General features: G+C 37.0%; 1 protein-coding gene across 1 annotated transcript in view; it reads left to right on the plus strand.

Moving 5' to 3' along the window:
• The window catches only part of SHANK2 (SH3 and multiple ankyrin repeat domains 2), a 319,438-nt gene that overhangs the window by 8,183 nt on the left and 283,601 nt on the right, over positions 1 to 27,654 (plus strand). Inside the window, exons 2-8 of the mRNA XM_059825852.1 lie at positions 1,430 to 1,633; positions 3,348 to 3,419; positions 4,016 to 4,124; positions 4,392 to 4,543; positions 5,352 to 5,519; positions 8,927 to 9,043; positions 13,894 to 13,971. Coding sequence (XP_059681835.1) covers positions 1,430 to 1,633; positions 3,348 to 3,419; positions 4,016 to 4,124; positions 4,392 to 4,543; positions 5,352 to 5,519; positions 8,927 to 9,043; positions 13,894 to 13,971 — 900 coding nt within the window. The remainder of the gene's footprint in view (positions 1 to 1,429; positions 1,634 to 3,347; positions 3,420 to 4,015; positions 4,125 to 4,391; positions 4,544 to 5,351; positions 5,520 to 8,926; positions 9,044 to 13,893; positions 13,972 to 27,654) is intronic.

A 27,654-nucleotide genomic window follows, 5' to 3' on the forward strand; every position in this document is an offset into this window, starting at 1 on the left:
TGATAAAGTGAATATATACGGAGGACTGGTTAACTGTAGTGTTTGCTCAGTTAAAAACAGTTGTAAATTGGAAGTCCTTCGTGTCCTGGTTGTACTTTTTAATGTTGAAAATATTTGACATATAATATTGGAACAGTCAAGAAGACACTGTGAACATATAAAATATTGCGACTTCTGCCTTTGAATTTGCTCTTCAAAATTCGGAATTGAAATATTCAAATGACTTTGTTACTTGATTTGTGTATGTGGGATCAGAGATTACTTTCAGATGTATGCAGAGCTTGTCAGGATAAGTATATTTAGTTCTAAAAGACAAACGGTAACCATTTTCTTACGGATGGCTTCGGGACTTTAAAAAGATGTCAACAGATACTGCAGAAGCAGCTGTGGATGAAGTTAAAGAAAACACTTCACTCTCTTCTCAAAACATGAGTCTTATTTTTACTTGCTCTTCTGTTCTCTTATCTCTATGTACAATTATAATATGAAGAGTAGCAGGGGTCTTCAGAAAAAGTCTGAAGAGCTGTTACTGACATCATTACTGTAGCCAGAATTACAGCTATGCTCATGGAAATGTTCTGATAAAAAAAAGATGTATCTGTTAAACTTTTTCTTTGGCCCATGTGCAATCCCTGCATCCTGTGTTGCATCATGAGGGGACAGGGATGTCCTTTGAGTGGGCAAACAAGGGAGTCCTGTGCTGTAGCTCTGCCATGGCAGCTTGATATGAGCCCTCCTCATGGCCCGGTATGGGGTGAGGCACCAGCACTGTACGTTCATAATGCACATCGGAGGCAACAAATTGGTTTCTAGGTATTGCTATCTGCTCGTAGCTTGTAACCAATGACTGCAACGTAAGCTATAATTGTGAAATTCCTAAATTTTTTAAATTCCTAAATTCCAGCTTGGTAAGAAGCAGAGAACCAGAAAGGATTTTTGAGATTTTCAAGTCTTCTGCTGCTTCACATTGTATAGTTCCTCCCATAAACTTACCCTAAGATAAATGTAGCTTAAAATGAAGTAGAATTCTTACCTGAATACTGGTTTTTTTTGTGAAATTGTTGCGAATCAGATTGGTTGTCACAAAAGCCTAGAGTCAAGCAGATGGTTAAACATCCTGTAACATCCCTTTCGCCTGGCTTTTCAAACAGGTTTGCCATGAAGGTGTTCTTTCTGTGAAGAAGGATATGGTCTCTGATGTTTGTGGAAGGACTTGAAATGTCCTCTGTTTTCACAGTACTTGTGCGTTAGTTATTATAGAGGAATGCGCGCTTGAAATATAATTCTGTTGATGTATGTTTTGTTGTGAAATTTGTAGGTTTATTGTGTATGTATGTATATACTTTTGTACATTTGTAAATTTTAAAATGTAAGAGACTGTTTAAATGTTTTTTCATTAATTAGATTTTTTAATAATTTCTCTTTGCAGAAATGCATTAGATTTAACCCAGAAGCTTCAGTGTGGGTTGCAAAGCAACGAATTTTGTGCACTTTGAATCAGAGTTTGAAAGATGTCCTGAATTATGGACTGTTCCAGCCTGCAAGCAATGGTAGAGATGGGAAGTTTCTGGATGAGGAACGACTTCTTAGGGAATACCCACAGCCAGTGAATAAAGGAGTTCCTTCACTTGAGGTATTTTTAGACCTAATATCTGAAACATTTGTATTCTGATACAACCTATACAGTAAGCTGTGTTTAGGTTTTCTACATGCACCTGAATTGCATTTGGGAAATAGTGATAAGCAAGTCTGAACTTGAACATTTGCTCACAGAAGTGTTGGCGTTCACTTGCTTGGTGGAGCTGTTCCGTGTGTTATCCCCAAAAGGCTGCAAAGAATCAGCCCCTCTGGGAGGTTTGATTTTGGAGTTTTCCTCTGCTGAGGACGCGGGAGATGTATCTTATTCTGTGATTTAATAAAGAAATGTAAGCTTTTAGATTAAGCTTTTGGGTCTCTGATGAGGTTTGCAATAGTAGGGTAGCAGTTGCTGAATAACCAGCCTTTGCTTTCTCCCAAAGAGAGGGTCTTTCTGTCTCAGTGAAGCCTTTTTTGGTTTTTTGATTTCCTCTCGCTGTCTCCTGGGAAAGCAGTAAGGGAACAGAGGGTGTGTATGTGTGAAGCAGTCACACATAGATGCTGGAATTTCCCCCCTCTCTGTTGCTCATGCAGAGGCTGTGCAGCTGGAGTATAAACTGGGCAGAACTATTATGGCACTGGGTGAACATGGAGCAGAGCCAGATCACACTGAAACACAGTATAGCAGGAAACTGGGGCATGAAACTAGTATTTAATTAATTTTGGTATTGCTTATATGGGGGTACGTCAACCACTAATAATCTGCAGTTAATAGACTTAGTCCACTATAACACAAATCCAGGAAAAAAGAACCAGGGTCCAGAGAAGGTTTCAAGTCCTAGCTTTTCTAGCAGTTTATTTCAGAGATTTAATCACTGATGTCCATATTATAGCCATAAGCAGATTAAATAACCACTTTATTTTTTTTTGTCATGTTCTGTTTCATGAGTGTTCACTGTTTGCCAAATTCTTCTCACTGCAGCTGAAGGATTGCAATTCAGGGGTTAAAAGTGGTCTTGTGAAAAGCCGGTATTAAAGCCTCATTCAATACTGTCTCCTTGTCCAACAGACATGCTGCATTCTTTGAATTCTGCATAGTATGATTAGATAATAGTAAATTATAACTATAAATCCCATGATTTTTGCCATAGAGCTTGCTACTCTGGCCATAGGGTAGCAATGTTCAGCATAAAATGTGAGTGAGTTTCAGCCAAAAAAAGAGGCAATCCTCTGAACCTCATTCACAGGACCAGTCCTGTTAAACATCAGAAGAACTATTCCAAAGTGTACGTTGCACCTCTGCTGATTAAGGGATTTTTCAGGAATCCTTTTTTTAAAAAAATTTCAGAAATGCTAAGCTGATATTTTGAAATACATACTTTTTATTTAACATGCCTTCCCAGTTCTTTCTGCCTGAGACTATAAATGAAAGTGCACAGATATCCTTAGGGAAAAGCTCTTTTTACTGTAATTCTTGCTTATTTATGTAGATTCTAGAGGCCGATCTCATTTCCCATACACTTCCTCTGATTTCAGTGTATTTATGTAAGGTACGAATTTTGCTTACATGAACTGTAAAACTATGATGCCACTATGTTAAGCAGAGTGCTGATTATTGGTGAATATTCAAAATGAAATACTAAGCCTTTTTTTTAACGTTGCCTAAATCTACATCCTCGTGGATAATATTTTCTGGTAAGGTGAGAAAATTATATTACGAGTTTTTAAACAAAAAAAGACATTTTAAATTTATCCTTTTTTTCCTCCCTCAGTTTCGATACAAGAAAAGAGTGTACAAACAGTTCAATCTTGATGAAAAACAGCTGGCCAAACTTCATACAAAGGTATGCCCAATTTACTGGACAAGTTAGGAATTGCCTACTTAGCAAAGCAATGTGTCTGAGAAACTAGAAGTAAGTAGGAGTTCATTACCACCTCGGCCAATTGCTGAACAACAAACAGTATGTGCTTCCAGCGCCAACAGGCATGTGAGAATTGCGATCTGGGAATTTCTCTCATAGAAAAATTCCCATGTTTGACTCGTTCATACGTATACAAGTAATTTTAAATGAACCTTACTTCATAAATACAACATGCTTTCAGCATGTTGCAAAAATGCCAATCTATGTCTTTAGCCTCATTTGCAGGTCATAATAATAACAATAATGATTGCCGTGCATCATTCTTATTTCTTACTGAATGAATCTTTCACAATTTTTTGCCTTAAAACCCAGAATCTTCTTACTGTGCTTGACATTTGAACATTCTAAACCATAGGGTTTATGCTCTCAGTATTAAAGTCAGATTCTCAAGGAATGTGAATTAGCTACTGTTCAATGATGTTGATGGATATTGACATCAATTGACAGAATATTTCACTTTTAGTCAAAATTTTCTTTTTAAAATTAGAGGATGATTCATTTGTCACTCTTTGTTTCAGGCTAATTTGAGAAAATTTATGGATCATGTCCACCATCTCTCAGTGGAAAAAATCACAAAGATGTTGGACCGAGGACTGGACCCAAACTATCATGACCTAGAAAGTGGAGGTCAGAACAATAAAACTAGCAGCATAAAGTAGTACCTTGGGTTTGTTCAACCTAAATTGATTAACAGGCTGAATCTCACACATTCTTTCTGTTGCCTTTGTAACTCTTGGCTAATGGAATCTGTATGGTTTTGCTGTCCAAAGGAAAAAATTGGTAGTTTATGATTTTCTTTGAGCAGTGTTTTTAACTTAACATTTTTAAAGCGAATGTTCTTTATTTTATAAATTTTCTCATCTTTTTTCAAGTACATGCTATTCTCTTCTTTAGAAACACCCCTAACTTTGGCAGCTCAGCTTGACAATACAGTAGAAGTGATAAAAGCTCTGAAAAATGGAGGAGCACATTTAGACTTCAGAGCCAAAGATGGAATGACAGCTCTGCACAAAGCAGCCAGAGCCAAGAACCAAGTAACTCTTAAGGTAAATGCTTTCAGTAGCAAATTATACATTATTTTATAGAAAAAAATATATAAAGGAGAATGCTTTCAGTTAATTACTGTATTGTCCTCAATGGATCCTTCAATATGTGCTTGTTCTAGTGCTTTCTTGTGGCTTTCAAATCTTAGGATTTGCATTCAGTAAAGGGCCTTTTAATTTCTGATGGTTTTTTTTGGTGGGAAGAAAAAGTGGTGAAATTTAACCTTATTAATTGACAGGTTGGGAAAGATCTGTCTGAGGAAATAGGAATAGAGCTATTGTTGCTTATCTCTTTGAAAGCAAATGCCAATGGCATGGATCGCACATTATATCTTAACACAGTCTCTTCTGTTTTCTTTTGTATTTTAACAGGTATTCTTAAATCACCTTGATATTCTAGATTACGTCTTATGTTTATGGCTTTTGCTTATTTTCTTTTGACAGATATTCAAATTGCATGACATTTTTGATAAAGCATCTCGTAACTGAAGAGGTGAATGAGTTGCAAAGGCGATGCATCATTTTCAGAACTGAGATTTCTGACCTTAATGAGAGGATGGAAATTGGACATTGCCACTCATCCTTTCCTTGCTGTCCCCATAGATTCCTTTAGATCCTAGTTCTTCCAAGGTCATTCCTTGCTTAACTTACTCTGTGCTGCAGCCCATTCTATCAGCTTATAAAGAAGTGAGCAAAAAATATATGTTACGGCAAATATCAACCTTGTAAATACTTTTGCAGGTAGAAAAGTCCCTTTATAGTTAGAAATCCCTCCAAAATATATTTTTTCACAGTTTGTGGTTGCTTTCAGACCCTTTTAGAGCTTGGAGCATCTCCTAACTACAAAGACAGCTGTGGCCTGACACCACTGTACCACACCGCTATTGTGGGAGGGGATCCTTACTGCTGTGAACTGTTACTTCACGAACACGCTACAGTCAGTTGCAAAGATGAAAATGGATGGCAAGAAATTCATCAGGTAGGAAAGATGACTTTTTGTTTAGAGTTGAAGTTGCATGAGGAAATGTGCCATGTATGTTCTATGGTTAAACGTGGTTTTGAAGGCCTTTTGGATATGTTTAGTCCATGCACATACAAGTATGGAATTTCTTCCTTTTTCTATTTGCTTATTACTTTGCATCCTGCAGTGGTGAATTAGAAGTGGAAACTTCTGCAACTGGAGTTCTTCAACTTTGAAATCCTATGGTTACTGTGTATTTTGCTGCAGAAATTGCACTAGTCATATTTATGTAATGGACTCTTGGAAGTTTAGCATCCTATTATCCTTTAGCACTTCAGTAAAAAAGTGTATCTCGATCTTTTTGTTAGATGCCAATTTTTGTATCCTTGGTAATGCTTCTTGTGTGTTTGTCAGAGGTACCGTCTCCTTTCTCTCTGGTCAACTTTACATGAAGATTTGGGTTCAGGATCCTGCTGCTAGGATCCTTCAGTATGTTGCACTGAAGGTTATTAAACTCTTACAAATTCACAGTTTGAGTCAGTTTTCATTCTCTGCACGTGTGGAAACTGGGATTCTAATGATTTTTCTTTTGCTGTTTGTACATGGGTTTTCCTTTCCTCTCTTACATACTCAGTGTGTGGATAAAGGTTGTAGCGTGCTCTATAAAGAAAAATTATTTTAAAAAAGTAATCTTTTGAGGTTCATGGTGCTCATGATACCTTGAGTCAGCTATGGTGCCAGAATTCATCAGGCACTGGCACATCTTGGTCAGCTTCACCATAGCTGTTGGAAAGGTAGACCTCCTTCCTCACCAAAGACCTAAATTGTATCTCTTAAAAAGACCTATAATGTTTGGTAAGGCATTTTATGAAAAAACCTTTTTCTTTGAACTCTTTAACCTTGTCTTCTCCAGGCGCATCTGAATATTACGCAACAGTCATGTAAGAATGCTTTATTAATTTCTCTTTGCATAGCGATAAACTCAGTAATTTATGAAGTTTAAAGATTCTAGCAGTCCTAACATCAATGCAACTGTTTTATACCTTTTCTCTGTATGGATGAGTCTGAGTAATCATAAAAAATGGAACTGATTTAGTATGATCAGATAAATAAAGATACAAGTAATCAACCTTACAGGCCTGCTTAAGTTACCTAGGCTCACTTTCTTTTCTGTGCACTAATCTTTTTAGTACACAACAGCCTTTCTTATTTTCTTTGAAAGAAATGGGAGATAGCTTTGGTACCCAGGTTTGGGCAGGGATCTGAGCTTTTTCACTGTGTAAGTGTGTTCAGATCAAGGTCGTTTGGATCCATCTCTAGTAGGGGGGAAAAAAAGGGTTAATTTACTACCATCGTTTCTAAGGATGTGGAGGAAATGGATTGTATAGATCAAAGCATTACCCCATCTGGACTCCCTGAAAATATAGAGAAAAATGCCCTATTTTGAAAACCCAGCCTCATACACATATGGTTATTATTTCTCGTAATGAAAGAGATCTTTCCAAATCCATTGTATTGGTTGTAATCCTAAATAAATCAGTGTTTACATCTGGATTATGGGTAATCTGTTTCCAGTAATCAATAATACAAGCATTCCTCAGTGAATTAAGAAAGATGGTGATAAGATACAATCCCATATGTTGTCGTCTATGTGAAGAAGGCAAAGTTACCTTGCATGGCAAGGAAATAATTGGTAGCAAGTGTATTTTTCATTTTGCTAACACAATCCTTAACTGTAGATGTTAAGCCTCTGGGTTACTCTTATAGTAAAGGGGAAAAGGTAAGGTGGTGGTTCATGCTGTGCTAGGTTAGTCATAAAAAGGATATCCTCTGGAGATATCTGTCTCTTTCCGTTGACCGTACCAGGGAGCCCTGATGAATGGTTTGGACAGCTCACCTACCATGCGGACCCCTGTAAGGAGGGGAAATGCATCTCCCCTGCGTTGGTTGTCTTCTAGTGCCTCCCCATAAGCTGAGTAAGTGTTATTGTCAGATTGGCAAAGAGGAGGCAAATCCTGCTCTAGCAAAGGAAGCAAAGTGAGAAAGGGCCTGGTTTTAGTCCAGTTTATTGTACTAAGAACAGAAAGTTGGAATTAGTTCATGTATTTTAGGAGTTATTTTAATAATTACATCTGCACGTTCATACCTAGATGTTGAGTGACTTTTAGAGACTAGACAGAATATGTAATTTACAGCTAATTGTGCATTTGCTCTAATCTCCCGCACAGTCAGAAACACAGTTTTGGTTTGGTACTGTTTCTCCCTTTGCCTGTTGTTGGATGCTTGCTTTCTGTTGTCTAGCATTAAAATGTTCCTGTTCTAATAACAGCTGGTATAACATCTCCGTTATTTTGGAAAATAATTTGTAAATGAATAAACTATTTAATAAACACTGTTTTTTCCCTTTCTGTGCATTGAAAATGGAAAATGGAGGAAGACAAGATGTAGAGGTTAGGATACTAGACTGGGATTTGGATGTGTCACAGATTTAATTTGTGTATTGAGCAGTACGCTTAATTTTTTTGATCCAAATTGCAAGATGTGTAGGTTTGTAACTCCCACTGAAGTCAGTAGTAATTAGGTACCTAAGACAGAATGAATGGCTCTGTATACCTGTATCTCTCAGCTTAAATTCCACGTTATGATACAGGAATGATACTGATCTCAGATGACACGAAGTTAAAAATGTTACAAATTGGAGGTGCTAAGCTGGTGTGCTATAGAGAAGGTGGTAGTCAAGTAAATGAGACTGATGAATGGAAATACTGTGATTTTTCTCAAACTTACTTGCTAATCAGGAAGGTTTCAAATTTCACTGGAGTGTCATTCATACAGGTTTATTTCCAAGTATTCAGGGTCTAACATGTTATTTGTGTGACTGATAAAGTAACTCTTGAAGATTTTCCCTCTTTTGGATCAGTGCCTGTGTATACTGTGCATCTACTTGACATCACAGAATCAAGAAGATTATTACCTGAATTTTGGCCAGATTCCCCCAAACTGATTTTCACACCTTCAAAGCAAGCTTTAGAAATCTGATCATCTTCAGTGCCATCTAGTGGGCAACTTCCCGAAGATTAGCAGGACAAAAAACCCTGTCTTCTGTTAGTCTGCTTGTCACATTTGGCAGTTATGAATATTAGTCGATAAAAAGTGCCAAACGTCATATTTTCTCGATACCTTAAACTGCCATTCCTCAAATAAGCAGATGCTTAAACTTATGCACAGATTTGCTGTACCTGAAGTGCACACATTGGCGTTTACAGGCAGGTGTGCACATCTGGGTGTTAGTCCTCCTAGTCAGTCCAGGGGTGGTTCTAAAAATTAGAGTCTAAGCAAAATAGCATCTTCTCTGCTAAAAATCTTTACCTAGAACGCTTGCCTAGATTGTATAATAACCAAAATATGAATGTATCTCTTTACAGGCTTGCCGATATGGACACGTCCAACATCTAGAGCACCTCCTCTTCTACGGGGCCGATATGTGTGCGCAGAACGCCTCGGGAAACACAGCGCTGCACATCTGTGCTCTGTACAACCAGGTGAGCTGGCTCATGCCTCCTCTGCAGGCAGACGCAGCACTGCAGAGTCCTACTGTCCTCCCTCAGTGACATAAAGGTCCCCAGCAGGAGCTGAGGGGTGCCTGGGGTCCCCTCTGCGTGGCTAAGTGGGGAGGGTTGTCTTGCTTTGGGAGAAGCTGGGTTGGGGGAGTCCAGTTCCGTGGAGACTGGAAACCAGTGCTGTAAGAGAATGACATGTAGCCAAGAAAAAAAAGGCACAAATTGAGGTACAAATGCTAAATCTTTCATGTCCATCCGCAGAAACAGAGGCTTGTTGAGTTTTCTCTTGAAGAAGTTTACTGGTTTGGCGTTAGGTTTTCCTGAGATGCAGTTTCCCCTCTTTTAATAAATGCATTTTGTGATAAATAGCCCATTATTATTGACCTGTAGAGGCGAGTTACACTGAAGAAGAACGTAGCTCATTATTTTTCATTTGTTTTATTTAATATGCAATGAAGTGTTACAGGTTTTAAACAGTGGTCTTAGAAACTAGAAAGAATATAATTAAAAACTATATTATTAGTATTTTATTCACTCATTACAAACAGGGCTGCTCATTGTAGGTAGCAAGAGTATACATATTAATTAGCAAATAAAACAACACCATGTTCTACAAGCTTCTATATTTTTTGTATCATATCTGAATATTTGTTTCCTCTTCAGAATTTATTGCTGTTTTGCTAGAATTTATATTAGAATTAAGTAAGAAATACTTGGAAAATACTGTGGAAATATATCTGTAGATTATAGAGAAGATACCAGATTCTCTGCTGTTTACAACTTGTGTAGTCATTTACAAATAATTGAACCATTTGTTTTGATAGCATTTTATACTCTCTTTGCATGGATGGGATGGGGAGGGAATGAGTTTTACAACTATGTTGAAACACAGCGCATATAATGTTACATTGAATTAGGAAAACACAAGTCATGAGATGTGATTGTAACTAGTGAAACATCTGTTAAAGCATCTGCTTCTTAATTAATTACCATCTTAGTTTTTTTCAAAAGTCTTGTCAAGACAGGTCTAAAATCCCTCAACTTCTTAAAAAATAGAATTTTGGGAATAATTTAACATTTTTCAAGACTGCTAACTTGATGTCTGTGTCATAATTGATATCAATTCATAAAGAGTCTAGCCATACAAATCTTGCCCGTTAATGCTGATTATTTGAAGTACACAGCGTATCAGTGGGAGGAGTACCTCTCTGGACTGCTTCTTGCTCGCTGTCTACCAACCACCTTCTACAGGCTGTCAAGTACCTACATCAACTAGTTTAAGGCTAGCAATAGTTTCTTTGCTCAGCTTGGATGGCTTCTGCAACTCTAGGCATACAAAGCTTTTGCAAGTTGGTACTTGTTAAAATTCCTAGAAAATTTTGTAGGGAAATGAAATTCGCCTTCATCTCAAAAAAATTTTTGCATTTAGGCTTCACATCAAGAGCTTAACGTGTAGCTATAGCACTTCTGTTGAAAAAATTTTAAAATATTCACTTTAAGCTAATTTACTTCACTTTTTCTGAGTAAGAATTTTGAAGTCCGGACCATAACGCACATCTAAACTTAAAAACGTGAACTCATCTCGGTTTTTTGGTAACCATTTTATTGCAGTGTTTTCATGACTACAGTTATTTACAAGATCATATAATTTTAGCAAAGGTTATGCAGCATGATGCTGAAATGAGAATAATCCTGTAGAATGACAGTATTTTTCACACAGAGATGTGTTTTTGCCCTGACCTCAGTGGAAAAAAACCTATTCTGTAGAAGAGTTAGAGACTCTAATTGAAATTGCATTGACAAATTTGCAAATATTTTCATAGTCATTAAGTTTGGCTTTGTGAATGGAAGTTTAACGTCTTGTGACTGCACTGTCATGCTTCTCTTTTCCTTAAACAGGTGTATGTGAAAATAAAAAGTTATTCTCGGGGTGCTGTGAACCGTAACCTATGCTGATTTTTTTCAGTGCCCCTTTTATTGAAAGTTGTTATTAGCTAATGTGGAAGGAATGGTGTTGGCCTTTTCTGTATGGAGAGGATGGGAAGGACAGCAGTACTCTTTTTACCTCTTGATTCCTGTAGATGGAGTCATTACCCATTTGATTTTTCCCTTCCAGTCTTCCCTGAGGAATTTTCTTGGGATACTTTTTGAAGTTGGTAATTCCGTTTTCCTGAGTATCAGCTAAGTGCTGATCTGGATAAATTCTTGGTTTTCAAAGTTATTTTGTGGCCATCCAGTAACTGAATAAAATCTAGACAGAACTTATGCCTCTCTATTTTGCAAATAACAATGCTGGGATGAAGTGTGCCTTCTTTCAGTCAGTGGATTGGATTCTATGTGAAAACTGTTTAGTATTAAATCAGGTAATTAGCTCTCAGACAACAAACTGAATCTAATCTGCTGCCAAGCCCACATTTCTCCGTGAAATTATTTTTAATCTCATGAAGTCTAAAAAGCTACTGCATATTCAGTTTATGTATGATAAAATGAATGAATAATAACTAAACTCTCAATATCAGAGGTTATTAGGTTGTCTGAGCTAAAATATGTGCAAACAGGAGTTATGGCATTTGTAGGCAGCACCTTAACAATGGAGAGCTCTAAAATGTGGAATTTCCATTGAATTAACAAAGTAGAAGTAATCAAAATAATTTCTGGTGATGAATTTTTTGCTTTTTCTCCCTAGTTTGTTCCCCTTAATACTGGAAGGATGAGGAGGAGGTAAAAGGGAGAGAAGATGAAGCTAAGAATGCTTCTGTTTGGTTTAAAAGAATAAATAAACAAATGCAGTACATCATCCAAACCAAGCTTTCTTGAAAATTCTTGTGTTGAACAGCTCTGACCACTTTTGTCAAAACTTTTCTTATCAAAAACGTTTAATAAATAAATAACTTTGCATGTTTTTTGTTACACTGCAGACAGCTTAGTTAAATTTGTAAATCATGTAGAGAGTTTTTAAATGTGTAAATCTTCTGATTTTGTAGTGTTGAATTATTTATTCTGACAACTAAATGAATAATCAACCAATAAATACAGTATGTTTCTTAATATCATCATTTATATCCTCAAGGTCTTGATCGAAATTGAGCATTTTAACGTGAAAGGGTTCTACTAACATTTCCAGTATGTTTGCTAAGCAGTACCTGGTGGAATAGTGGAATAGTTGTTGTTATGGGAATATAATACAGTGTGCAAACCTAGAATCATTTAGGAGTCAGTCTAAAAGGAATTCTTGGAAAAGTAACCCTGAAAAGAACTTTTTTTTTTTTTTATTACCTGGCTGTCTTCATCTAGATTGCAGCACATTTACTTCTTTTGGATGATTGCTAATACAGGACGCAGAAAAATGAGAAAAACATTTTGTCATTTTACACATTGCTCTTGGTCTTCCTATGTTTAGAGATACAGAGAACACACCTAATGTGCAAACTTCTGTGCAGGCAATTAATTATATATCATTAGAAAACTGCCAACTATGAGATGATTGTTAATATACCATCTTAAGATATGATCCATTCTGTTTTTTCAGTCTGTTACGCAGAATAGGAAGTGTGGGAACAAAAGGATATCTTTTTGGAGTATTGAATCTTGGGGAAAGGGTAGGATAGCTTCCTCCCCAGATATATTTAGGACAACCTTGTGATGGAGGAGACTTAATGGGATCAAGAATCTGGTGTGATAAATTAGAAACCACAATGACAAAAATTATTTTCAATCATAATTTCTGCGCATTCACTTATGACTCAGAATCTAGTAAATAAGCTTCATTTCTGCCACTAAAATAGCTAAATTACATGATTGTTTTCTCTGGCTGCAAATTTACTGTTAAAAGTGAAAGGTAGCACATTGAAATACCTCATTAGGTAGAACTCTGTAACACAATGTGACAAGAAATCTGGAAAGCACAACGAAATTAATAGAAATATTTATGATGAGGAAACATAAAAACATTTTGAAATGTGAACTGGTTTGCATAAGGTCCTAAGATGAACACTAAAGATAACAGGTAGACAATATAGCCTATATATGGATCATCAAAAGTCTGGCATTCTGAGAACTGTGCCAGAACCGCAGAGGATTTCTAGCAGATTATGGTCAGTCATATTTTACAGCAGTGTAGAGTAACGACTTAAGCAATACACTGTATCGATCCAAAAAATTGTTTTTAAGGGATTTCATTTGCAGATTTCCTCTGTTCAGAGGGCCTGAAGCCATACTTCTCTCCTGTTAGAAGGGCTGTATTGGGTTTGCGCTGTAACTGTTCGTATTTTTTAGGGAAAAAAAGAAGGTAAGACTGGTCAATGCAGTGTGTATAGCCAGAACAAATCATTTCAGGTATATTAAAAAAAAAATCATACATTAAATGTTTAAAATGGAAGATAGGTTGAAAAAAACAAATTAAATGCATGCAAGTGGTAAAACTGCTTTATTTAATTTTTAGCAGTAGGGGAGGACATCGTTCATCCCAGGTCCTGTTTACTGTACTGTGAACAGTACTATTTTCCCTACAAAATATGCAAAACCCACATGAGAGTCAAATTTCATTTTGAACTTAGACATTTGCTGCAAAATGTGATTTGTCAAGTACGGAATCATTCTTCTACATTTTTTTACACTTGTGTATTGTTTCTACTCTATGACACTGCGAAAGCACCCAAAGCCTTGTCATATTTAAAGTCCTATTTTAATAACTTAATTTCTCAGATTATTTATTTATTTTGTTTACTTCTTATCTAAGGAAGTATCCCAAACAGCAACACATCTCATAGCCGCAATGTCTCTTTAGTAACTAAAGACCCTTATTAACAAGTTTACTCTTCTACTGTTTTCAGGAGAGCTGTGCAAGAGTGCTGCTGTTCCGGGGAGCCAACAAGGAGATTAAGAATTACAACAGCCAGTCTCCATTTCAGGTAAAAAAGAAATACTCCTTCCCCCTGCCCCCCAGAAAAATTTGCAAGAAAATCTCATGTGAACTTGGTTTTGTGGAGAAGTTACACTGCACAAGGCTGAAAGCAGCTGTAGAGTGAGATAACTATCATTTTCGGAACTGTGGCTTTTGTGTAATGCAGTAACTGAGGACGTCCGGGAATGATCACGAATGAGAGAAAAACACACTCACTCTTAGCTGTTCCAGTGACAGTATCAATGAGTTTGAGAATTATATGAGCTGTTGATGACAAAAGATGAAATCGTTGGTGTCCTGTGGTCAGATGTGCCTTGCTTTCTGATTATCTCCAGTCCCATGTAAGAGTGATCCAAGGGCTGACTGGGCACCTAAGCTTTGCTTGGCCACCGTTGACTTAGCCAGAAAGGCGCTCTTCCTTCCTGGGATGTGAGGCCAAAGAGCTGGGCTAAGTTTCGGGGATGGGGTTGATTTAATACACTGTCAGTGGTAAAAGTTGAAGCCATCATCTGTGTCTCCAAAAGAAAATGAAGTCTTTCTTTGGATTAGTCAAAACTGACTAGATGTTTTTTCACCATTTTCTTATATTAAAGTACTGTCAGAAAGCTTAATTAAAAATCCAAATGGAAGGAAATTGTTTGACCAAAGGGTTGTCAGGTATGCCTGACAACCTTAAGCCCTTATTTCTGAAGCAGTCTTAATTAGCCTGGATTTCAGAGAAACATTCATAATGCAAACTGACATGTGAGAAATAGGGATGTAAGCTGCAATGTTTTAAGAAAAAGTAACAGAAAGATTTTTTTTTTCCCAAGTTACAGAAAATAGTGCTTCTAGAAGAATGATGGCACAGTACCATTAAAAGGAACTGTTGTGAAACATGAGGGGGCTATTTCCCAAAACCAAGTAGTCTTTCAACCGAAAGATACCTGATTTACCTTTGCTTGTATCTTTCCCATCCTCGACCCCCTTTGGATAATGCTGGCATAGAATTCAAGGAAGATTGCCATTTCTGTCATGCTTTGAAACAGTTGGAATATTAACGATATCCATGTGGGTCTCAGAGTTGGCTCCTCAAAGTTTACATACAGATAACTCTGAGTTTCAGGGTCTTATAAAAAAACTCAGCCAAATATTTCTACATCAGTTTAATTATCTCCATATTTTGAAGGTTTTCTGGATGTAAGTTGTGTATCTCAAGAGCTTAAGAGTTCTGCCTGCAAATCCCAGCCAGATCATTGTTTACTTTTGGGACCATTTTCCCAAAATGGGGGAAACAGTGCATTAATAATTTAATTTTAGGCACCATTTTCGGACTGCTAATAGTTTGCCATCTAAATATATGCTAAGCATAAATTCACTAAATACTAGATAATACTTATCACTGCACCTTAGAATTTTATGGAGTGATTAAAAAACAGAGTAAGAGAAAACCCTACTTATTGGAGAGATGGGTTCCAGTGTCATCTCTTTACTTTGAGAGATGAGATTATTTTATTCCTTTATGTCTTTGAGATTAACTTTTCTTTTTGTTTTAGGATTTTATGTGGGGAGAGTAAATGGCATGTAGAATAGTTTCCATTTGTCTTCCTCTTGGTGGTGACTGCTGCAACATTCTTATTCCTCCTCTTAGGACAGAAAAATACAGGGGAAAAAGGCAGAAAAGAAAATCTTTGTAAAAGCTAGTGCTGATGGTTATAGGGCTTCAAGAAGTGAAGGGTGACTAGCCAAAACTAAATAAAATCAGGTCAGCACAGGAGACGGAAGAAATAATTTCAAGAGAAGGGTATAGCTGTGGAAGTGCACTTACTGACCAGTGAACTATCTCCTGTCCCTATGGAATAAAATCCTATTTGTTACAGTTTATTGTATGTTAACACTTCTGATGCTTGGGCTTTTGACTGGTTGCTCTCCCCCTGGCACGGTCAGAAGGACTGACAATTAGGTTGGCTTTGTTTTATCCTTTCTAGAGCCACATACTTCAAAAAAGGAAATTACTTTCCATCTTTTTACTCTATGGTGTGTTACTTTTAGGTGTAGGGAATGTAGGAAAAGTTCTAGTTTTTCCAAATGCAGTGAGTAGAGAAAACTCTGACGCCAGCACTGCAATAAAGCAGCATTAGAATTAATTCTTTGCCATCTGTCTGTTGCTGACCCAGTCGATCAGACACCACAAGTGGAGCTGTTATGAAATTATGCAGAATCCCCTTGAGTTAATAGGATTTTGCATACTAAAAATGTTTACTCATGTAATCAGTAGCAAGGAACATCGAAGCATCTCATATGTACATAATGAGAACGGTTGTAGCTGCAGCATCTATTCCTTTGAGTAACCTCCGTTAAGTTCTTTTCTCAGAAATCTAAAAGGATGATTCTTTTGAATTGCTGCTTAGAAAATTGATGATATGAAAGCTGTGCTATTCTGTAAAACAAAAGTATCCAGACATGGAGAAATTTGTGTGTTGCTTTCAAGGCCTGCCAAAGCTTTCTTTATTTTGATGAAAATAAGCAGCAGAGTTTGTATCTAACATCGGTGTCCAATGAATGTAGTGTAATTTTACCACGGAAAAAAAAATGTGCATGTGTTCACTTCTTACCAAATGACAGTGTTTATTAAAACAAACATGGGTTTACTGGATCATATGGAAGGAAAACTAATCCAAGCTGAACTCTGCGCTACTTAATTCAGGTGTCCCACACTGTGTACACATCTCTGCCTGGGATCTGGCTGCCCTTTTTGCCTTTTCAGTGTCTAGCAGAGTCAGTGTTGGAACGGCACTGTCAGGTGTCGAGGCCATAAAAAAACTTGTCTGTATTTCCCAATTAAGCACCTAAGCTTTTATTAGCTACCTTTGAAGAAATGTGTTTCATCCTGACTGATGACTGGGGTCCATTAAGTTAGTAATCAGTGCTGAGTACAGTTGATGTCACCCATAGCCCAAAGCCTGCCTGTGACTGTCAGCCCTGATAGATAGTGCTGCTGATAGGATGCACTCAGCAATAACAGAGTATGGGTCAGCAGGCATTTCTCTGTATGTTTTTTGTGGGGTCCTATCTCCCCGCCTCGTTAATAACTATTAACACTTGTATGGTTGTGGGGTGAGTCTCCTCCCTCTGTATGTTCCAAGTAGATCAGGGCAATTCCTGCATCACCGTCCTCGGTCTAAGTGTGAGAATTTTTTGTGTACTGTGCATTTTGGTTAAAAGCTGACTAGCAATTAGAGTTAAGATGAAACCTGTGCCACCTCATTAGACTATATTGCCAGTTCTGTTTATTAATCACATATCCATCCTGTCTTGGCTGGGTGATCTAAGTACCTTACACGCTAATTATTCTGTGCTAACTGATGGGAAAAAAGCATCAGCGTTACAGAGCTGGAGATGCTACCTTATAGTACGCTGTTATATACACTGTGCTTGGCCATTTTTCTTTTGAAGTAACTAAAATTGGAGCAGGTCTGTGCTTTCATTCGTAGCACTGAACTTGGATGTGCCCTCAACCATGCCAGCTGTAAGTACTGCTGATGCCTCCACAACCATTCATACCTTACGACTGAGCTTGCTGAAACATGATGTTTGCCACCAACATACAGTACATTGAGTTACAGCTCTCATAAACTGGCTTATGAAATGCTGAACTGTAACTTCTGTTCCAGCTATAGGTTAGCTTTAAAGTTTCCAGTGGTTTTAGGGTTTTTTCGTTGTTACAGTTTCTGTTTTATCAGTAAACCCTCCCAAAATATCCTTTCAGAAAAGCCATGATATCCTATCAATGTCCATAGCTACTGAGTTTTCTACACATTTTATGTGCTCCTAGTAATTAGTGTAAAATAATTTCTTACCTATCTGGCAAATATTAACCCAGTGACTCAGAAAGATCATAGTTTTGCAGTGTTGAAATTCTGTTGTATAAGTTAAAATGAACATACACCTTGTTTATCACGTGTTTCCTTTTTCTTTTAGTGAGCAGAAGCTCTATATGAATAATTCATATGTTTTCATGCAGGTTATAAAGCACTTTCAAGCTTAGAGCTAATAGCGCTAATAATTAGTCAGTGTTTTTGAAGCATATGTGTTCAAATATTCAGAAGAACTATTCTCAGGTGGCATTTAGTGACACCTTTTAAAGGCAGAGTTGTACCTGAGAATGATTTCTCTCTCAGATGTACCTTATTGTTGACCATTGCTGTCCCAAATCAGCATGGGTTATTAATGCGCTTGTGTTACACAGATGGCAGGAGGAGCAGCCATCTTCCAGGTTCACTGCAGGTAGAATTGTTCCTTTTAGTGTGTTGGTTGTATGTCTATATTCAACTGCTTATATTTTTGCCAGATTTGAATAATTTGAAACAAAATTTTCCATGGCTGGTATCTCAGGCGGCATTGTTCAGAAAAACAAAATGATTCAGCTATTTTGGAGTATGGGGTTGAGGGAAAACATGTGTTGTTTTCCTCATACTGAAAAACTCTGTTGACCCACCTCTCCTTGTCCCGTCTCCCCTGTTGTGTTATGTTGTTTTGTTTTGTTTTGTTTTCTTTAATAGCCCTGCATGCTGTCGGTGATCTCCATGTTAATAACGTGGCAGTGTAAACTGGTTTGCAGTCTGACTCAAATGCAGGGGCTCCCAAACCAGACTGCATAACTGGAAGCTAAGCTGGCTGGGGGGAATACAGACAGGCGCAACTGGGCATGGGTAAGCAAACATTGAGCTTGGAGATGGGTGAGAAAGTACAAGACAGGCTGAGACTCGGGCTGGGAGCCGGAGCCCGAAAGAGTAGAGTGAATGGAGCAAGACCAAGATTGATAAGGGTCTTGGGGAGATTTTTAATCATCAAGAGCAAAAGAGAGAAAATCAGATTAGAGGGAAATTGGGACCGACTCTATAAAAAGGGAGTCTTGCCTGGGCAGTCATGCTGGGGAGGAAGCCTCAGACTGGGGATATTGAGCTGGGAGGCCAGGGAGGATGAGGATGGCACTAGGTGGAAGCATGCAATGCTCCCAGTCCTGCCAGTGGTCTGGAAAAAATTAATCTTGTTTATTATCCAGCATATCACTAGAATGGCTTCCCAAAATCCAATTTTGTTTTAGGTTATTATAAATTTTAATTTCCATCTTTTTGATGAAATTTACAGGCAAAGGACAAGAAGTTATTCTCAGATATTTTTTGTCTCTGACTTATTCTTGAAAGGGTGAAACTCTGAGAAAGCTAATTTAAATCCCAAAAATCTCTGTCCAGTGCCTCAGAAAGGCATCTTTACCAATATAAAGTACTGTTTTCTCTCTTGATGTTAAAATATGTAACTGTTGTGTTAATGGAACATATGAATTACACAAGGGCTTTGCTTTTGCCAAGTATTTATTTTCATCCTAATTCCTTTCCTGAAGCACCTGTGTGAAGAATGCATCATTGCATATTGGATATTATTGGCCAAAAATACAGCTCTCTTGTCATGATGCATTCTGCCTTTAGTCAGACTTTCAGCTTTTTCCAGCTTTTGTCCTGATTTGAGTCAAATCATGGAATTTATTCATACTTGCTTTGGTTCTTTTATTATTTTTTTTTGTGTTAGGTCAGTGCTTGTGTTGATCAGTTACATTGTGTTTTGCAGTACTGAAATAATAGGTAAAGGACAATCTGTCATGGTGTACAGTCTAATTTGCACTTACTCATTATTTATGATTTTTAGATATTGATAGGAAAAGATTTAAGGTTTTAATCGTGTGAAAACCCCAAAAGTACTAGAATAAGTATAACAAAAAATTCTGCAGAATGGCTTTTTAAGACTCGGACAGAGAGTTATTAGTAAGAGTTGTATTTAGCATTTTTAAACCTACGCAAGTGACCATACCAGAACAAACTATGGATTTTTCCTTTAAAAATAAAAAAATGTGTTAGTATGCATATATGTAGACATACTCAACATAATTTCTTAAGAAGACGTAATTAAAATAAAAAGGAGGGGTCTCATGGTGATATATCCAGATGCAAACAATGATTAGTTATGATATGTTTTCTCATCACTTACCTTGAAGTGCTATTTATACAGAGGAACACATGTTCTCATTTGAGAAAAAAGCTTTTTGGGAATTTCACACATCACCTCGGGCATATTTATGCCTTTGTGGTGCTGATATGGTACCTGTTAGGGTATTAGGGGAAATAGTAGCAAATGAAAATATTCCTGAGAATAGTAGGGGTGCAAGATACTGTTCCAAGTAACACTTCCAACAGGAAAGTGCTTGATGGCAAGTTAGAGGTGACCTCAAGTGTCAGCAGATTTCCTGCTGTTGTCAATTTTGAAGTATTGACAAACTGTTAGGCAGATGCTTCTCCTTACTGGCACATGAAGTACAATTACCAAAGGTCAATATTTGGTTCATTATACAGCTGGTGACAAGAAGATAACAAAGCAGAATGTAATACTCTTGCTGAAAACATGAGACAGTGAAGACGCTTCTGCCTCAACTGCGTCTGAAGATACTGCAGCTACTTTTGAAAACTCGGACCTCAGCCTAAGGGGCTTTCACTAATACTCTCTCTTGGCTTGATAAGGGCTGGATTTAGTGAGAGATACAGGAGCAGAAAAATACGTATGGATACAGAATGGAGTTAAAATCCATTCACCTTGACCCCGTGATGGTTTGCATGGTGCTGGCTGATCACTCCTAACCTTTGTCTTAACCCCCATAATTTTTCAGAAAAGCAGTCAAATGGAAGTCATATAGTAAAACATAAAGAAATTAAATGATATGATTATCTTTTATTGAGAAGGGCAAAATATTGCCATGCTTGGAGATGCTAAAAATACTGCAGAATGTGTCTTTTTTTTTTAAAGAAAAAAAGCTGTTGTTGCTGCACAGTTGTTATGTGACTGTAAACTTATGGAGAGGTGTCCACGAGACCATCTTTTGTATTGTGCTTTGTGTAAATGATCCAAGACACATTTTTTTTTTTCCCGCTTTGCGCTTTCTCTCCCCGCTCAGACAGGGGTGTCCAGCTGAAATGCCTCAGGTGTTCTCACATGCAGCAGGATTTCCCTGGGAAGAACAGAGTGTCTCCGAGGTAGCTAGGAGCCAATCTGTTTGTTTTGCACCAAACTTCCAAAAGCTCAGAAGCAACTGAAACTAGGTTATAAAAGGGAACAAATTAAGCAAACTAAATTGTAAGGGTCACTGTCAGTTCTTGCCTCAAAGTAAAAAAGGCTCATGTGCGATACAGACGCAATTAGTTGTCATGAGTAAAGTTGCAAGAGGCGATGGAGATTTGTATAATCTTAATTATAGGATTTTGACAGCAAGATTCAATATTGCTCCTGTGATTTTATTTATACTATATCCTAGAAGAGAAGGCAGCAAGGGTAAGTTCTTAAATAGCCTGATCATAACCGAGCGGTCACACATAGCATGTCTTCTCCTTGTAAAAAGGTCAGCTGTGACAACCGTGTGTATTTTTTTCAGTAACTATAAAGAGCACTGTAAATCTTGTAATTGGAAATACTTTATACTTTATTTCATTGTTGTGTCTATCAGAAGAAGTTTTTGTATTTTTCTCGGTTTAGAGCAAATTTGGGGTGAATAAATGCTGCATCTCTAAGATATCAAAAAACCCCACTAGTCCTAAATGGGAGCTATACGAGCAAGATTAATATAAAATGTCCATTTATTTGTATTGCATTGTTGCCAGGGTTTTACATGTATTGAAATGGAAATGATAGGCACTGTATAAACAGTGAGAGTGACAGAGTGACAGATATCGAGTATTTTTTTTTCTCAGTGGTCTTGCAGAAAAATATATTATATCAGACTCTGCTCCAGATTGAACTGCGGGAGAGATGAGAGATGTTGTTCTTTTATGAATTCTTGATTTCTGTACCTGTATGTGTGGTATAGGAAGGTTAAACCTTATGGGAAATTTCTTTCACAAACCATAGATAAGCGTGCTTGTGGTAATCTGCTACATTTAAATTTTTCTTACTGTTAAACCATGTTATTTTGAGATATTAAATACCATTTAGTTTCTCTATAAAATGTAATACCTTATTACATTTCATATGCCGCTATTATGTATATGTAATAGCTTTAGTGACACTGATTGAATTAATCAATACTAATGAACCAGAAATAGCAGAGAAACTGAAATCCACCTTTTGTGCTGAGGCTGCTTCTGCCATGATGGCCAGGATGCCCAACAGTGTCCTGCTGTTCTCCCGAGGTCCTCTGTCTGCTCATATCCAAACGGATTGTCACAACTTCAGAGTAGATAGAAGGAAGAAATTTTTTACGATGAGGGTGGTGAAACACTGGCACAGGTTGCCCAGAGAGGAGGTAGATGCCCCATCCCTGGAAACATTCAAGGTGAGGTTGGACGGGGCTCTGAGAAACCTGATCTAGTTGAAGATGACCCTGCTCACTGCAGAGGGATTGGACTAGATGACCTCTAAAGGTCCCTTCCAACCCAAACCATCCTATGATTCTATGAACTTACATTTGCATTTCTGGGCAATGATGATATTTTTGTGTCCATGCAGTGCTGAGCACAGCCTGAGAGGACTCGGGGGCACTTCAGGTCTGCCATTAACGATCAGATTAGTCATCATAGTTATGATGGACAGGTGATGTGGTGGCACGATCTCTTGCTTTTGCTTGACTATACAGGCTATTCAGTGTTAATTTCTGGCAATATCCAAATGAGTTCTTGTTGCTTATAAAATTGGAGGATCTATGCCTCTAGGACAGACTTAGCATCTTGCATTACCGTTTGGAGAGAACATTCATGACAAGCAGTTGGCATACGCTGCCGTCCCATGTCCGTTTTCATCAGAGTATGTTATTGGCATTGACTTTTACTAGACTGCTGTTTCCAAAGGTTTTATTATAGTTAACCCAAAAAATTTGGAATGAATCCACCAAATGTATTAGGTAAAATAATCACAGTATTTTATTAACCCGATGCATTTTATCCTAAGGGCTTTCAAAAAGCATTTTCAGCCACTCGTGTTAGCAGTTTAAGCAACACTGTATTATTAAGTGTTTGCAGAATTGAATCCCATGAACAGTTTTTACTGTGAAATAGTGGGCAGTATCTGCTGCCTGCTGTGAGTAGGAAGACATTTTTCTGAAAGTGTTGGGGAAGAAGCTGCTAATATAGCACATTTTGGCTTTTCCATGAGGTAGGACTGCCTTCAGAGGTGAAAGTTTTTACCCTACAGCAGCACAGACCTATACACACTTGAGCTGAATTTTCTGTATAACCCGACATATACTGTAATTCCAAGGAAAGCAAAATCTAGCAAATAGCACACTTGCTCAATCTTTTTCTAAAAGAGTTCTGAAGAAGACTGCATTTCATGGCTTTTTTGATTTAACATGTTATTGGGGGGGAGGAAGAAAATTAAGTCAATTTTATTACTGGCTGTGTCTTATCTGATTCATGTGACGCTGCAACCTGGCTTTATCTGCTTTTAGTAAATACTTCTTTGAAATTGCTGCTTGCCCATGTAGCAGTAATAAGGATTATGTAATAACTGGCTTTTGATGGCTCTTTCCAGCTTGAGCTAGATTTTCCTGTGGAATGGTCTGTAATTGTAAATGTGCGTGTATCACACTGTTTGCTTTTTCTTTTCCGTATTAATTATTAAAACACAAGTGTAGAAAAACACATCTTACTTGAGGATGACTTGCTAGCTGGCATTTTAGTAGAGAAGCAGAAATAAGATGCAATTTTTTCCTCTACTTTTAGAATAGAAATAAACATTAAATTTCCCAATACATGCAGTGACTGGGGAGGAGGCTTAATACAATCTGTACAAAGTAGGGTAACCTAAAAATCTTAAGTTATTTCTCTTCTAAAGAACCAGGAAGAAATAAAAGAATGCCATGAAGCAGCGAAGTTGTGCCTGGGATGAATTTGCCTGCGTGTTCCTTTTTTGCTTCCTGACATCTTCCGTGGTAACTTTAATCGACTTGCCCGCATATTCAGTTCAACACTTTCTGGCAAGCTGGTTCTTGCATAACAACGGATCCTTTTGTCATAGGAGTTAAGTTTGCATTTCAAAGCCGAGAGAGTGAGATGATTTAGAAGTGATTTGCTTGCATGTTGTGAGGAAAGGACTTACATTTTTTATCTTGGTGTCTATGCAGGCTTAGTTTAATCTGAAGGTATTCAGTTGTGGCTTATTCGTGAATAAGAGTAGTTAAGTTTTAAGAATGCCATTGTGTATGTTCATGAAAGAACAGTGTAAAATAAAATACAGGTTCTACTTTTTAAATCATAGTAAGGTTACTGGAAAATGAACAAGGCTGCCTACAGGCATTTTAGGTGTCGTTCCAGTATAGAGTCTTGCTAAGACAGCACTGCAGGACATAAAGAGACTAAAAGGAGGTCATCCAGTGTGATAGCCTTCTCCTAATTTTGACTTGAATTCACTAGGCTAGTCAGCTCTGGCACTGTTTCATGGCTACTGAGTGTATTTCTGAAGACCCATAGGGGCTGTGAAATCTCTTGCAAACAAAACCAGCATTTTAGCAATGAAAATGTGCCAGCACCGTTATGCTTGCAGTGTACTTTTTTGATAATACTCAGCTAAATACATATCGTGTATTTGGATGCACGTTGTTGTATGTTTGCTTATTTTTAAAATATTAATTACTCAAAAATATTTAGGGTAAAATCCTAGTTCCTTTGAAGTGGATAAAATTCTGTTTGATTTCCACTGGGGTGAAAGTATGTTCCTCACACTTAAGATTGTTTTAAAGCCATGTTACCGAATCTTTCTCTATAATCTACTCTACTGAATATGATTATTTTTAATTCACATTTCCTGATTTTAGTACCATGCTATTCTTTTAAGTTATACAAAATTGCACACTGCATTGCAACAAATAACTTGTGTTACGTGAAGTCTTTAGTTACTGATAGATAATTCATGCAATTTGCTGTAGCTGAAAACAAGATGCTTTCTCTTCTGGGTGAAAACTTTGTAAGAGTTTTGGGAGCCAAAACCAGTGCTTGGGAGGCTACGATTGTAGGTTTTTTTCCATTCCCTGAACAGAGTGCAGGACACTGTTGCATTCCCTACAGTAGCCGCTGCTGCAGAAGTCTCTTTGTCATTGCCCAGCTGAGACATTGACCTTGTCCCACCCATTGTAGGGCACTTCCCATGAGGCTTAGGCTCCAAGGGTGTGAAAAATGTTTAGATCTTAGTGCTGCATGTAGCAATACTTGAAGTTTAAAGCCCTAGTCTTCAATTACTATTAAAAAATAGCCAGGTACCAGCGTGAGGTGGTCCTCACCAGGGAGGGCGTTGAGATTGCTTGGAGGGCTTACGTAAGGGACTGCACCCGGCACAGCTGAGCTGCCTACTTGCTGCGCTCTGGAAAGCATGAATACTTTGACCTTAATACTAACGCGAAGTGATCGTGGCAAGCCTTTGTTTAAACAGTGCTAAAATGATCAAGGGAATGATGAAGAGCCTCAAAGAAATATTGGCCCTTTCCCATAATTTATATTTTCAGATGCTAAAACTAGTTGTTGAGCAAATGTAAGGTATCTATTTTAAGATACTGCATGTCAATATCTGACTACAGATGGCTCCATGAATCATAGTTGGAAGAAGGAAAATGTTAGACACTAAGATATTGTTGCTAAGAGATTTTTGTACACAGTATGCTAACATGTGCTGGCAAATTTGGGAACAGTAGCAGCAGCATGCTTTTGGAGAAAAAAATTTCAGTGGTGAAGAAACTGTCTTCAAAGGACTATTTAAAGGATAGTAACATTATTGTGCTTTGTTGTATCAAGAACTGATGAAGATGAAATTGTCTTTCAAGCAGATAACATGCAGACAACATCTAAAAGGTAAAGCTAATCCTGCTATCCAATGAAATAGAAAGTGGAGACTAGAAAGAAAAAGAAAAAATAATATACTTTGGGGTTTAAATTAAGCAAGTTTCAAGAAGATTAAAGGTGATGGTTGCTGATATTTTGCCATCTACTGGACATCAGATATATTAATATACAAAGTTAGTTCCTTTCAAAATGCATAATATTAAGCTTGTACTGCACTATATAATTACAATTCTTAAGAATTCTTTTCTGTCCAGGAAAGAAGCATGTATGAAAATGTTGAGTACGATTTTTTAATTTATATTCTTTCATAACATTACTATAGAGTAATTTAGGAAAATTGCCAGAATTTTATTGTCCTGTTAGAAAATGTGGATTATTTCTGTGCTTAATATAAATCTTTACTGACTATTATTCAAAGAAAAAAATATTAAATTTTACTGCTTTTCTTTATTCTGTGTATATCTTATTCAACTTTTTTCAGTGAGTTTCAGTAAAACTTGAAAATGTTATACCTGAAATAAAGCTTCAAATTGATAAAATTAATTTTATCAATTAATTTTATTTGATCACATAAAACCTTTCAGTTTTGATATATTTTCAACAAAAACATTACTATTTTTTTATATGTACAAAATATTACACAACTATAAACTTCTCAAAATAGTAATGTGCTTCTGACATATTTCTAATTGGAGGTATTACATCTCAACTTCAAAACTGATTACTTTTTAATAAAGTTTTGGAGTGTAAATGTAAATGTGTGTCTCCATAATGTAAACATATGTATCTTCCTGAGGTCGTGTTTCATGTCATCCATATTATATGTATTCAGGAGCGCTGTTAGAAAAACAGAGTGAATTAGTGATATTGATAGTGATACTGATAGTATATTAATCAAGCATTTGGTTTTATTTAATAATGAGGTGAACTAAGAAGCTTCTGCTAGTTTTATTTTACAGTGTTGTAGCCTCAAAGTCAAAAATCAACTGTAATCAATACAACTACAAAATGTAGGATGATACTTTGCCCTTTGATTTTGGAAATTAAAATACAGAACTCATGATTATTCAGCATTTGTATTTTAGATTATATAGTTATTGTAACTGTATAGACTTTTCCAACTGGTTCAGCAAAAAACCATTTTGTTGTATTTATTGAATTCTTAATGTCTTCTCTAATTGAAAGTACCTAAAGTCTTTGTTGTGATTTGAGCTCAGAACAATACTTGTCACATTGTCACATTTTCCGAAGGTATTACAAAAGAATGTATTTCCAAAGGAAGTAGAGTTCTAGATATGTTCTTGTATTTATTGAATAAATAAACATGCATTCAGGTACAAGCTCTCTGAAATTGTGTAAGAAACCAATAGTGTTTAATCAGTACATTTTTCTCCCACACCTATGGAAAAGAAATTTGGAACGCAGATTGCTTCTTGCTTTTCCAAACCGAACTCCATCTGTACCACTGAAGAGAGTTTTAAAATCTACATGCTGCTTATATATGAAAGCAACGAATGCATATCGATTTAAGATTTTTTTTTTTATTTTTTTTTTTTTTTTTGACTCTGCAGAGTGTGCTATGTGATTTGGTGTCACTATTTGTCAGGGATGGAACCTCATGGTGCTGTGTGCTGCATGGGCATGCACAGGCATACGTGAGAGCAGGGTCTTCCCACTTAATAACCTAAATTTAACTTTTGAATGTCCTTGTGGATGACTACTGCATACTTGATGGTACACTGTGATAAACTTCAAAGTGGCTTTAGACTCCAAAAAGGCTTTACCTCTTCATTTTATTAGGCAGAGCTTTTCTTTTGAGAGGACACAATAAAAATATGTTGAAC

The sequence above is a fragment of the Gavia stellata genome, chromosome 17 (genome assembly GCF_030936135.1).
Source record: "Gavia stellata isolate bGavSte3 chromosome 17, bGavSte3.hap2, whole genome shotgun sequence".
NCBI classification, from domain to species: domain Eukaryota; kingdom Metazoa; phylum Chordata; class Aves; order Gaviiformes; family Gaviidae; genus Gavia; species Gavia stellata.